General features: G+C 41.3%; 1 protein-coding gene across 1 annotated transcript in view; it reads left to right on the top strand.

The window, feature by feature from the left end:
- Positions 1-10,247, top strand: part of ANXA13 (annexin A13) — an 80,179-nt gene extending 69,932 nt beyond the window's left edge. Inside the window, exons 4-11 of the mRNA XM_073330193.2 lie at positions 1,507-1,677; positions 2,710-2,743; positions 2,837-2,916; positions 5,003-5,071; positions 5,308-5,409; positions 7,893-7,968; positions 8,639-8,751; positions 9,933-10,247. Of these exons, the coding sequence (XP_073186294.2) occupies positions 1,507-1,677; positions 2,710-2,743; positions 2,837-2,916; positions 5,003-5,071; positions 5,308-5,409; positions 7,893-7,968; positions 8,639-8,751; positions 9,933-10,052 (765 nt within the window). The 3' untranslated portion in view covers positions 10,053-10,247. The remainder of the gene's footprint in view (positions 1-1,506; positions 1,678-2,709; positions 2,744-2,836; positions 2,917-5,002; positions 5,072-5,307; positions 5,410-7,892; positions 7,969-8,638; positions 8,752-9,932) is intronic.
- The last annotated feature ends 2,260 nt before the right edge of the window (positions 10,248-12,507 follow it).

The raw sequence follows: 12,507 nt of genomic DNA on the forward strand, positions 1-12,507 counted from the left end.
TTCTCTTCCTTGGGAGACTCTGAGCTTTCAAAATAGGTTTTCATCCCAATTTGGGATGAAAGGGCAAAATCTGAGAATTTTTCACAAAGTGAGATATTCCAAAAATATTTTGTTTTGATAAGGGAAAAATGTTCTGTTTCAACTTTATCATTTCAATTTTTTATATCGTATTATACATTATAATTTAATAACCTAAAAGACAAACATTTCACATTTTTCAAAACACTATGTTTCAACTTTATCTAAACATTTTGATAATTTCCCGAGGAAATATTTTGATGAAATCAATACATTTCCACAACATTTTTCAATTTCATCTCATCAGCATTTTCCAACAGAAAACTGTTTGGTTGGAAAATTTTCTACCAGCTCTAGAAAACTGCATTTACTAATCTGAAGTATTTTTATCAAATTCAGTAGAGCCGGACATTTATACTCAAATTCCAGAACCTTTAAAACATTTTCATTTTTGTTTGCCTCCCCTGCAGTGAGAAAGAATGCCTGAACTAAGGGTAAAGGTAGTTGATATAGCAACAGAAATTTCCTAATGTAAATTCAGAGGGACAATTCTGATATAATTTACACCAGTTTTACATCAGCGTAATTATATTGACTTCAATGGATTTACTGCTGATATACACCAGCATGAGACGAAAATCTGACCTACAGATTTCCAATAAAGTTCAAAAGGTCAGAAATCTGTTTTGGTACTTGACTTTTGAAAGGAAAGACTCAATGCCTGAGTAATATTTAATATAAGAAAAATAAAAGCTTTCAAAACACCTGTTTTAGGCATGGGGTCAAATCCTGCAGGACTTATACTTAATTTGTAATTGATTGGAGCTAGTTGCAGATTAGGTCACTAATCAACATCAGTAAGGGTGGCAGTATTTGGCCCAAAATCCTTCAACAGGCAAACCCAACAGTGAGCGCAATAAGAATTTTGTCTGAGTAAGGATTGCAGGATTTGTTTCACAATGAGTATTTGAAGCAGCATATGTTAGAGAACTGAGCCAAAGGGTCTGAAACGACCAATTTGAGACATCACAGTTACAGTGGCACTGATATTAGGAATTTCTGTCTTATTTCCAACCAAAGGACACAACTTTTGGGTGTTATCACCCTTAACAACCATACACAGTAGTAATACCTTGCTCTTGCCTATATAGCATGAGCCTCTTGAGACAGTGGATCAAGTAGTCCCAGCTCACCTTCTCAAGGCACTGGGGTGCCTGGTGGTTTACACTGAGATAAGTCTATTGACATCAATAGAGGGACTCCTGATGTACATTGGTGTCAATGAGAGAAGAACCAGGCCCATAGATTTAAAGATATTTTTCCCTTTTTTCTGATCTGAATTTTTGGAAGACTTCCTTTAGCACAGGAAATGTTAACAACTCCGTAGACTTAACACAAATAATTAATAAACAATAGTAAACATTACCTCTCAATTCTTCTGGGTAGATTTTCTGTGCTATGAATTAACTTTCTGGGCTACTTCCTTAGGATTTGGAAGAGGTACTGAAAGGAGAACTAAGTGGGAATTTTGAAAAGACAGCATTGGCTCTGTTGGATCGTCCATGTGAATATGATGCCCGAGAGCTTCGGAAAGCAATGAAAGGTGCAGGAACGGATGAATTGGTGCTGATTGAGATTCTTTGCACCAGGGTCAATAAGGTTCGTGGGTGTTTAGCCGTTATTATACATCTTCCTTGCTGTACTGCTCTGACTAGTGCGCACGTCACCCCTGCCCTCTAGAAGAAGGTATGTCAGAACTGCTCAAGTGAGTGGAGTATGTCTCCCTCTAGAAGCTGCAGACAAAAGGCTATCAGCCCCCTCAGACTGGAGTCAGGAGCATTTTTTAAGGAACTGACCATAATAGTCAGGCCATTTGTTGTGTTATAAATTGGACAGTCCTCTTTTGGGGTGGTTTGTCCCCCAACCAGTACTGCAAGATAAACGCAGGTGCTTATGTCTGATATTATAAGGGGGATGAATTTTGGAGTGTGCCATTCTGCCCCTGCTAGCATGACCTTACACACCACACATGTAAGGTCACACCGGGAGGCGGGGAGGGGGTATCTCACCTGCAGGGTCGGGTCCATGCCATTCCTAGAAGTACCAGAATGTCTGGTATTCTGGGACTGCGTGAGAGGGCACACTAGACCCAAATGCTATGTAGATAAAGAACATCATAGTCACATCAGAAAGTTCCCTCCCACCCCTCCAGCACCCACCTCCCTCAGAATATGAGTGGGCTTTGGAGAGATGCAGAGAGGGACAGATGCCGGGGGGTGCATCATACATCACGACACATGACAACATTTATACCTGTTTGAGGGAGTGTGAAGAGACTTTTGCATCACTGCAGCAGTTCAAAGGGCATTTAGGCCAGCGCAACTCAGGAAAGTGATCCTCTTCAGGACAGCAATTAAGCGTGTGCTTAAATCCCATTGAAATCAAAGAAACACAAAGTTAAGCATGTGTTTAACTGCTGTCCTGAATAGGAATGGATTTAAGCATGTACTTATGTACTTTCCTGAACTTGGATCTTAGTGGAGACTGAGAATCTGACCTATTACATATCTCCCACTAAATGTCATCATTCTATCTGGGGTCTAATCCCAGGAACACCACTGTGGTATCTGAAGATGTCAAGTCACATGGGCATGTTACTGACCTGATTTTTTGTTTGTTTGCTTATCCCAGCAAATTGTAGACATAAAGGATGCATACAAAAGGCGTAAGTGATATTTTATATAAAACACCCTCGTTTAAAGAAAATATCTCACCCTTTAGCAGTGAATAAAATCTTACAGACTTTTTTTCTTAATAGTCTTTGAGCGGGATCTAGAATCTGATGTAAAAAGCGACACAAGTGGCTCCCTAAGAAAGATTCTGGTTTCTGTGCTACAGGTAAGGGTTGGAATATTTCTATTACAAACCTACATGATATAGGCATTTTTTTCTACACCACCTAGATAGTGCAGGTATAATAAATATCTGTTCTGTGCACACAGGCTCTTTACAGCAAAACATCTATACTTACAGCCTTTTAACCAAATCGAGAGTCATAATTAAAGACAAGTGTACAATTCAGGCTGGATGTGACCATGGCTCCAATAACAACTCAGCCTTGGCTCTTCCTATCTGAGATTTATATACGTATAAAACCTAGGGACACAAAAGAGGATTTGCCCCCAGTCTAGGGAAATTTTATTATTGCACTGTTGTGCTGGGATTTTACTTACTTACCACCTAGTTCTATAGACCATAGCAGTCCTTGGCCATTCTCACAGTTTGCACCCCACCTCTTTTGGTCAAGGGCATATTTTACCATTGATGGTAATTCTCACTAAGAGCTTTTAGATCTTGCATAGTATTATTCCTCCATTGAAGATACTGGATTATTACTACTTTATTTTGTGTATTATGGTTATGCCTAGAGTACCTAACCATGATCAGGGTTGCATTGTACCAGAGACATAATTAGAAACAGTCCCTGCCCCAAAAAGCTTCCAATCTAAACAGATAAGACAGAGAAAGGGTGGGAGGGGCTTGCTATGTTTTTCAATTCACACAGAGCAAACATTATATCAGACAGAATGCTCTTTGTTTTAGATTAAGAAAACAAGAAGAAAAGTGAAGTCTCCATGAGAGCTGGATGTGTGTGTGTGTGTGTGTGTGTGTGAGAGAGAGAGAGAGAGAGAGAGAGAGAGAATGCACTGAACACAAAACGACTGTCCATCTCTGCAGACAGACAGAGATGAAAAGGTACAGCACACAGGAAGGAAAGGCACAACAGTGGCATAGCTAAATACATGACAGCTACATTCCCGTTCTAGAATGTGGGAAGCCACAATAGTTTTGTTTGACCCCTCTGGGTGTATTTTCAGGGGGGACAAACCAGGGAATATTCATAGATTTGTCCTTGATAGGTGCTACCAGAAATTCCTGTAGAAAATTAAAGCAACGCTAAAAAGGCAGGTGTCAGTGAATGGTTCTGATTGTTAAATAGGGAGGAAGAGTGCAGGGCCACATGACTGTTATTAAGGAATAGAAATGTGACAAAAGCGACATTTCACTGCAGGTATTGGAAATCTTTTTTTAAATTGACTGTTGTGACAGACGTGCCTCCGTATTCCCCTATTCTTGCAAGAAAGTTTCAGCTGTAGGGTTACAAGGCTACATGTTCCTGACAGTCAGGGATCACTTGGGATGCCTCCACTGTACAGCATTGCACAACTGTGTCGGTAAATCATAGGATCTTTTCACCTTCTTCTGAAGCAACAGGTATTGAGTGTTGCAGAAGGCAGGATACTAGCCTTGGTGAACTAGCATCTCTGAAGTAAAGCAAATACTATGGGCTAAATTCTGCCCTGATTTGTACCTTTGAAATCAATGGGATTGCGCAGGGTGCAAGGTAAGCCAAAGTAGAATTTAGCCCTGTGTAATTTGTTGATACAGCACTAGACAATGGCCAGTAGATGGCAGCAAAAAGACTATGAGGAAGCAGCTTGTGAAGGCAAAAAGGAAAACGCTCCATTCTAGTACAGTAGAACCTCATAGTTACAAACACTCGGGAATGGAGGTTGTTTATAGCGCTGAACAAAATGTTATGCTCGTTCTTTCAAAATTTTACAACTGAACATTGACTTAATACAGCTTTGAAACTTTACTATGCAGAAGAAAAATGCTGCTTTTAACCCTCTTACTTTAAATGAAGCAAGCACAGAAACAATTTCCTTACCTTGTCAAAACAAAATGTAAACTGTCCCTTTATTTTTTAGTAGTTTACATTTAACACAGTACTGTGCTGTATTTGCTTTATGTTGTTGTTGTTTTTTGTCTCTGCTACTGCCTGATTGTGTACTTCCGGTTCCAAAGGAGGTATGTAGTTGACCAGTCAGTTCGGAACGCTGGTGTTTGTAACTCTGAGGTTCTACTGTACAAGAGTAATAAGCATGTATTCTCTTTTTTAACACAATGTCCCTTTCTGTAGGCTAACCGAGATGAAGGACTGGAGATCGATGCAGAGCTCGCTGGGAAAGATGCCAAAGAGCTGTATGAAGTAAGTGAAATAATGGGGAAATCCCCAATTGTCATGGTCTTTATCTGTCTATGGCATTTCTAAGGTGTCAAATATTGAACAACCCCAAAGACAATGGCATTAAATTGTACCAATAAAATGGCAGGTTGGGAACAGAATTGGGTGCATTGGGTTCACTGCAATGTCTGGTTTTTAAAAATATGAAAAAAAAACCCCAAACGTTTAAAAACGGTTAATTTTAACATTCAATTTTTGAGGCAGGGGAAGGCTGCTGGGGAACAGACGAATTGGTTTTCAATGTTGTCTTAGCAAAGAGAAACTACATGCAGCTAAGAGCTACCTTTCAAGCTTATGAAAAGGTAAGTTTTGTTGGTTGTTGTTTTTTTTGTTCTGTGACAGGTATTGTGCAGCTTGGAGCTCAGTGGTAATTTAATGGAATTAATTCACACATTCATAGAATCCAAGGCCAGAAAGGGCCATTCTTATCTAGTCTGACCTCCTGCATAACACTGGCCATAGAACATCCCCAAAATAATTCCTAGAGCAGATCTACTTACAATTGGAACATATGATTCTTTATTTGTAATTTTAAGGAGGGGTCAGACATTCTAAACATCTAGCAATATATGTATAGGGCCAGCTCTTCAAATGCTGTAATGAATGGTCTACATCAATTTGCACCAGTTGAGGATCTGCCCCATAATATCCAGCAAAATAAGTTTTTGATTGTTGTCCTGTCTTCCCCCAACCCCATGAATAACAGAGAGGGTGACCTTTCCCCAGTTACACTGCAAAGATTCAGCAAAGAGGTACATTGCACAGCTAATAGGCCCCTGGCCAAAGACCTTGAGGTTCTCACTTTCTGCTCCTCTCCTCCACTGAAGCAGAGATCTGATGGGTGGGAATCTATGTCTCTCATCCTGATCCTCCAGTCTCAATGAAAGTCTCAATGGGAAGGCCTCTTGAATCTAGCTCTTGCTGTTCTCCCATGCAAAAAATGGACCTCTTTTCACTAGAGGCTTCCAATTTTTTTGGAATTAAGCCCATGGAGCCTGAAAAATAATTAGGAAGAGAATAAGGACAATGTAGGAGAAGGTAAGATGGTATGTCCTGCTTGTGACTAAGTGGATGCACTTTTCTCTCAAAATATATAAATTAGAGAGGGCCCAAACAAAACCCCAAGATGCACACACCTGAACTTTGGGAATGTTTGGAGCTAAACTTTGCAGCTTAGTCCCATCTGAAATATAAACAGCTCTTGCTGAAAACATAACAGCTCCATCCCGGCTACTGAAATGAAGAGCCAAAAACCAAAACCCTGTTGAGTGTGTTGGAGGCCTATGTAATGTTATAAATGAAATTCAGGTTTGTTTAAACAAAGTTCATAGCTATTTACAAGGCAGGGAGTTAAGATAAAATGCATTAGGTTGAGAATTAGTTTAACAATGAGAAGCATTAGGCTGGGGAATCATCTCCCATAGGAAGTGGTAGAAACTCTGGACAAAACACTCCAGAACACACTAGACAGAACTCTCTGGCTCTGGCTGGAGGATGGACAAGATGACATTTCCCATTAGGGAGGACCATTTTATGATTCTCTGTTTCTTTATATAAATTCTTAAAAAGAAATGTCACTGTGTTTTGATGCCTGAACATGATTGCCTTAAGGTGAGAACTTGCATTTATTTACCTTCCTAAACTTGTTCTGTGTTCAGCAGATGATTAGAACCATTGAATCTCTTGATGAGGGGGAAAATCTAGTAAGGCATTGTTGGAAATATATTCACAACTTACTCCAAACTTTTGTTTGTGGCTAGAGAGGCCAAAGCCAGAACCATTTATCTACACACATGTACACATAAACACTACCCAAACTCTGGCAGTTTCAATAAATGAGCCTCAAATCTGAAATCCCCTGAATTTCTAAAGCAAAAGCCAAACACGGGTTGTCAAACCCACCTGCATCCTTTCCATCTGTATTTGAAGTTGCGATGGGCCCGAGACTAAAGCCATCTGTCCACATATGAATCCTCTCCATATTTTGATGGGTTTGATTTGCAAGACTAGATTCAAATCAAGCCTGGTTTTGCAGAACTCAAACCCCAAACATTCCCAGTTTTGCCCATCTCTCATTTGAGCAGATATTCCAGAGTGGAAGAATCCTGTCTTGCGAGGCGGAGTCGAGGAAAAATTATCTCATTTTTTACAAATAGAAGATTTTTTTTATTCACAAAAATTAGAACAGATTTTAACTTCAAAATATTTTCCCCTTCCCTGCCCGACTGTCTCCTCCCTACAGTGTGGTACAAAACCCAGGCAAAATGGAGACCCTTCTAAACTACATTTACCCAAAGAAAATAAGTTACAACCCACCAAAATCTACCTTGACTGTTTGGACCTATCCAAGTCTTTGGTGGGACAGAGGAGGTGCGAACAGTCTCTCTCAATTGGAGGTCTCCCCAAGAAGAAGTCATGAGATGATTCACTACAACACCTACTGCAAATGTTTCAGTTACCTTTAAGGATGCACGTTGCATATTCTGAGTCAGCTGAATTAAATCGGTATAGTTCTATCAATGTCAATGGAGCCAGGAAGAGTTACACCAGCTGAGGATCTGGTCCTTTGAGACGGAGTGAGACCCTTGCCCGCCATGGGGATTAAAGTAGTTAAAAGCTTACTCCCTAAAGTCAAAGAAGGTATCAATATGATCTAAATCAGTCTTTTGCCACGTTAAAAGCCATGTGATCAGAAACAGGAGTGGCTCAGTGCTGTTCTTATCACTAGAGGGATAGATTACTGCACAAACAGAAGCTATAATTAATTTTTTCATTATCTCTTTAGCTGAAGGGGAGAGACATTGAAGATGCCATTAAAAGTGAAACATCTGGAGATTTGGAGAAGGCCTTTCTCACTCTTGGTAAAAAGAAAGTCTATAGCTTTTCTCTCTAGTTTTCATCCTCACTTGACTTTAGCCATTGGGGTTCTTATGTGTATAAACACAGTGATAATCTGCTTTGTTAGAACTAGATTGAGACACGGAAAGACCACTGGGGGACAGAACCAATTAATGTTGACTTGCCCCATGTGTCTGGGAAGAACCTCCATTAAGCCCCAGCATGAGCTATCTAGATCTTAGGTCTCAGAGCACAGAAGTAAGCCAACATCATCCCACTCAGGAGTAAATTGGCAGGGAGCAGAATTCCAGACGGGCCAAAAGAACAAAAACCGTGTCCCCATACAATTCGTTTTCATTCTGGAATATAAACATCAACATTTTCAGCCCTTCTGTGCTTGCATTAACATGTTTATTCAATTTTGATATTCATAAGTATATAACATGCTCTCTCTGTAGGGCAATACATTCACTTTTAGGCTCGTCTGTCACCTGTAATGATATGGGTTGACCCTTGCATCTCCACAGAGCCAGTTGCAGGACTAAGGCCCTACAACAATGCACGTCCAGTTGGGTACTGACATTGGGGATGTCTAGGTTTCCATTAAGAGGGCTGTTGTTCTCCTACTGAAGCTACAGTGCGGAATATGAACTGAACAAGGCTCATGAGGTCCCTTTCACTTTTCTTCTTTAGTGAGATGTGCCAGAGATTGCCAAGGCTACTTTGCCACCCGTCTGTATGAGGCAATGAAGGGCGCAGGGACAGAGGAGGAGACTTTGATTCGCATCCTCGTGACTCGGGCTGAGGTAAAATATGCTGGGATCTGAGAGGCCCCAAATCTTCTGGTGGATAAGTGTGAAATTTAGAAGGAATGAATTATAGTAGTAGGATCAGATTCTGTGCTCAGTCAGTTTTGCAATTTAAATTCAACGAAGCTCCATAGACTTCAGTGCTATTACTGTTTTTACACCCATAAAACTGAGAACAGACTCTAGCTTTGATACCAAATCTATTTATTTTTTTTTAAAAGAACGATGCATGAGACACATTAGTAATTGCACAATGGAGCCAAACACATCTAGATTAAAGTTGGCCACCATTATTCAACTGGGAGATAAGTTGTTTGGTCCCAAAGAGCTTTGTTAAAAAAATCCTAATTAAATAACGATAAAGAAGCAGTTCGCAAAGTATGGTCAGTGGAGAGCTAGGGAGTCACATGGTGCAGGCTCTGTCTGTTTCCAGATGGGAAAAACAGGGCAGAGGAGAAGGAGAGAAGAAGATAAGAGTCAAAGCAGACTATGATTAAAGTCTTTTCACAAAGCACAAAACATGCTCAAGACGTTTCAGCTCCATAAACAGTGTCTGAACATTACTCTTCCATGTAAGCTGTTGTCGCCACTGTGATGTTAAGTGGTCTTGCGTAGGAAGGGAAAAGGTTCATGTGACGGAGAGGCAAAGTGATTTGATGGAGAGGCAAAGTGATTAACCATATGATTGGAATGGTGGGGCTGGAAATTAGTCTCCAGGACACTCTCCCTGTTAAGTTGTGGCCTGACTATGAAAACATTTGAGAACCTCCGTAATAAAGATATGACACATATCATTGATGCCATCTTTTATGGACTAACATATAACATCTGGTTCTCTTTACTTAGCAACCAGAAAGTTATGTATGACCCAAAAACTATTTATTTTTTTAATTCTATTCCTGGAAATTTCTCCCCCACTCCTTACCACCCATGAGTGTCTTCCAGAGGAGACCGTAACTTGAGCCACTGTGTAAGGGCAGCAGTCAGGATATCAAGTTTGAGCTAAAAGTGCTCCATGGTTTTGAACCTACTCCTTCCCCACCAAGGCCCTGGATCCAAATCTGATTAAAATCAATCGGAATCTTCCCACTGACTGCAGTGGGCTTTGGATCAGGACCTAGAAGAGTGAGGTATGGTGCAAAACAGATCCGCACTTCTAAAAATTCTTTCCATTTCAGATTGACCTTCAAACAATAAAGGAGAAGTTCCAGAAAATATACAACAAGTCCTTAGCAGAGGCCATCAAATCAGACATCTCTGGGGACTTCAGAAAGCTGCTAGTGGCACTGCTACACTAAGACTGCTGTCACAAAGGGAGAAACATGAGAAGAAGTCACCTTCTTGACCAGCTTCCAAGTAGCATGCAAAAAATGTGGCACTAGCAATAAAAAATCCACACCGTTTATTTTCTTTACAGTGGGGGAACATGTTGCCAGGTAATCCTTGTGTTACCTGGACATGAGGTTCAGGCCAAGCCTATCACACAAAATGTTCTCATGCAATAAAAATGTTTTAAAAAACTAAATCTAAACTGACCTGTCTTCCCATCTTTAACATAAAGAGGGATTTCTAGAATCTTGTCACCGTTTCCCCCAGGGATCTTTGGTGTCTCTAGAGAATTCCAAAGACAATCCCCCTTCCTCCTCTGCTCCTATAACCCACGTCCTAAGCACTCCATATCATGCCATCACACTTTGTGCCAAAATGGACTGAATAGTGCTCCCTTCTGAGCCCATCATCACAGCTGCTTTAACTGCCAGAGAGCTGCCAATGAACAATGCGCATCAGCCTCTGCTCTCAATCCAAAGGGAAGGTGAGAGTGATTTCCCTGTCTGAGCCATGTCTCCCATCAGCATCATCTGCTAAATTATCCCACAAAAGGGCCAAAGGATTGCAGTCCCTGGGCTGAGGGGAGGGCAGGAACTGCACCCTCTCTGCTATGCCATGGAACCTAGCACAGCAAAGTGGGTGAGGAGGAGCTGGGTCCCTGGCCTTGCCCTGCCTCTGTATTGCCCTTGAAGTGGGACTGGCCCGCAAGGGGGAGTGTACTGTACCACATAGAAATGAGCATGCTCCCCATGAGCGTTGAGACGTTCTCCTACTGGAGCTGGACAGCTCTGCACCACCCCCGATGCAGGACTATGCCCTAAACAAATGACTGAGCCTTAGATTAGACATGATGTGGCAGGGAGAATACAGGGGAGAGTCTGGGAAGCCAAGGGATAAGAGTGGCTGATCAGGAAACAGGCTTATGGGGTTTTATGCATGTATCTTGGTCCTGCCTTTTTATTACAATGTACTAACTTCTGGGGACGGTGGAACAAAGTCTATCTCTCTCGATATTTATATCATATTCCCAATAATGGTGTCTGGGCAGCTAGTACAGTACTTAGGCGAGAGCAAGGTCAGTTATGGAAGACTAATTGAAAGGAGGGAGGTGTTTCAAGGAGCAATGTGAGGCTGTATAGTGTGCAGGGCAGGGAGGATGTACCAGTCACAGGAACATTTAACAGCTCTAATACAAGGCCAATTTTTCAAAAGATTTTTTTTTTTTATTTGGAGGCAAATTCCTAATCTGAAATCAACCTCAGGCTTCTGTATCCAGCAACTCTCTGAATCGAGAAAGAAAGAGCATAGCGGAGCAGGAGACACGTATCTTAGGCTTGCAGTTGCCTTAGTTCTGTTGTAAGCAGAGCCCTTAGAAAGAAATTAATAATTACTTAGGTGTCCAGGGCTCCCAGGGATCTTTCATCATTCAGAGGTCACATTGTACATCAGATCCACTAAGATCCATGCAGGCAACACTATTTGGATGATACGGTTTTGTCAAGAGTATAGCAGGCTTCCAATATGAGCATGTAAGAGTTCCGGGGGAGGATTAAGCACCAATGCTAAAATGTTCAGATTTGGGTGTTTACAGGTTCCAGCAGGATCTGGGGATGCTCAGCACTTCTTAAATCAGGTCACTTCTTTAGGTGCCTAAATATGAATTTTAAGTGCCTAATTTTAGGCAGCCCAATTTGCTTTGACCTGAAGACTGTTTCAATTAAGACTAATAGGTCTTTCTTAGAAAATGCATGATAGCTTCTCTCTTAGCCCCTCACTTTCTGATTAGAGAGATTGGCCTGAAGCAAAATCCAGGGGCCAAACTCCAGATCCAAACTTCCTGGGCCAAATTCTTCAGTTATACAAGTGCAAGGGCAGTGGTGAGGCCTGTGAAGTTACCCTGGATTCACATTGATGTAACAGAGCAAAATTTGACCTCGGATCTCTATAATGGGTCAATACCCAGGCTTCAAACTCTCACATACTCAGGCGCGCAATATTCAGATCCAAACCTAAATGTTCCAGGTTTCAGAGGTGTTCAAATTTGGCCCATTACACAGCCTGCAAACTCAGAACCAAACCAAGATCCAGATCTGAGGTTTGGATTCATTCCCCACTCTACTTCTAATGAGAGAAAGCAGGTTCTGTGTTGTACATGAATACAAATGGTAGCTGTAGAGTTAGATTGCTATAAAGAATCATTCTTGCTGAGCAGCTATATAGCAAATGAGTAACGCAGTAGTGACATGGGGTATACAGGAGGTGAGAGAGGCGATGTTTCAGTGCTCAGCAGAATCGGATCCTAAGGATAGCTGGACCAGCAAAGCAGGAGGAATGCAAGATAGCTGGCAACAAGAAGAGATAGATTGGGTTTTGCAAGACTTGGGTCTGAGGACAAGGGGCAGAAGGTTCAGAACAATTTGGCAA

Source organism: Lepidochelys kempii, chromosome 2, assembly GCF_965140285.1.
Source record: "Lepidochelys kempii isolate rLepKem1 chromosome 2, rLepKem1.hap1, whole genome shotgun sequence".
NCBI lineage: Eukaryota > Metazoa > Chordata > Testudines > Cheloniidae > Lepidochelys > Lepidochelys kempii.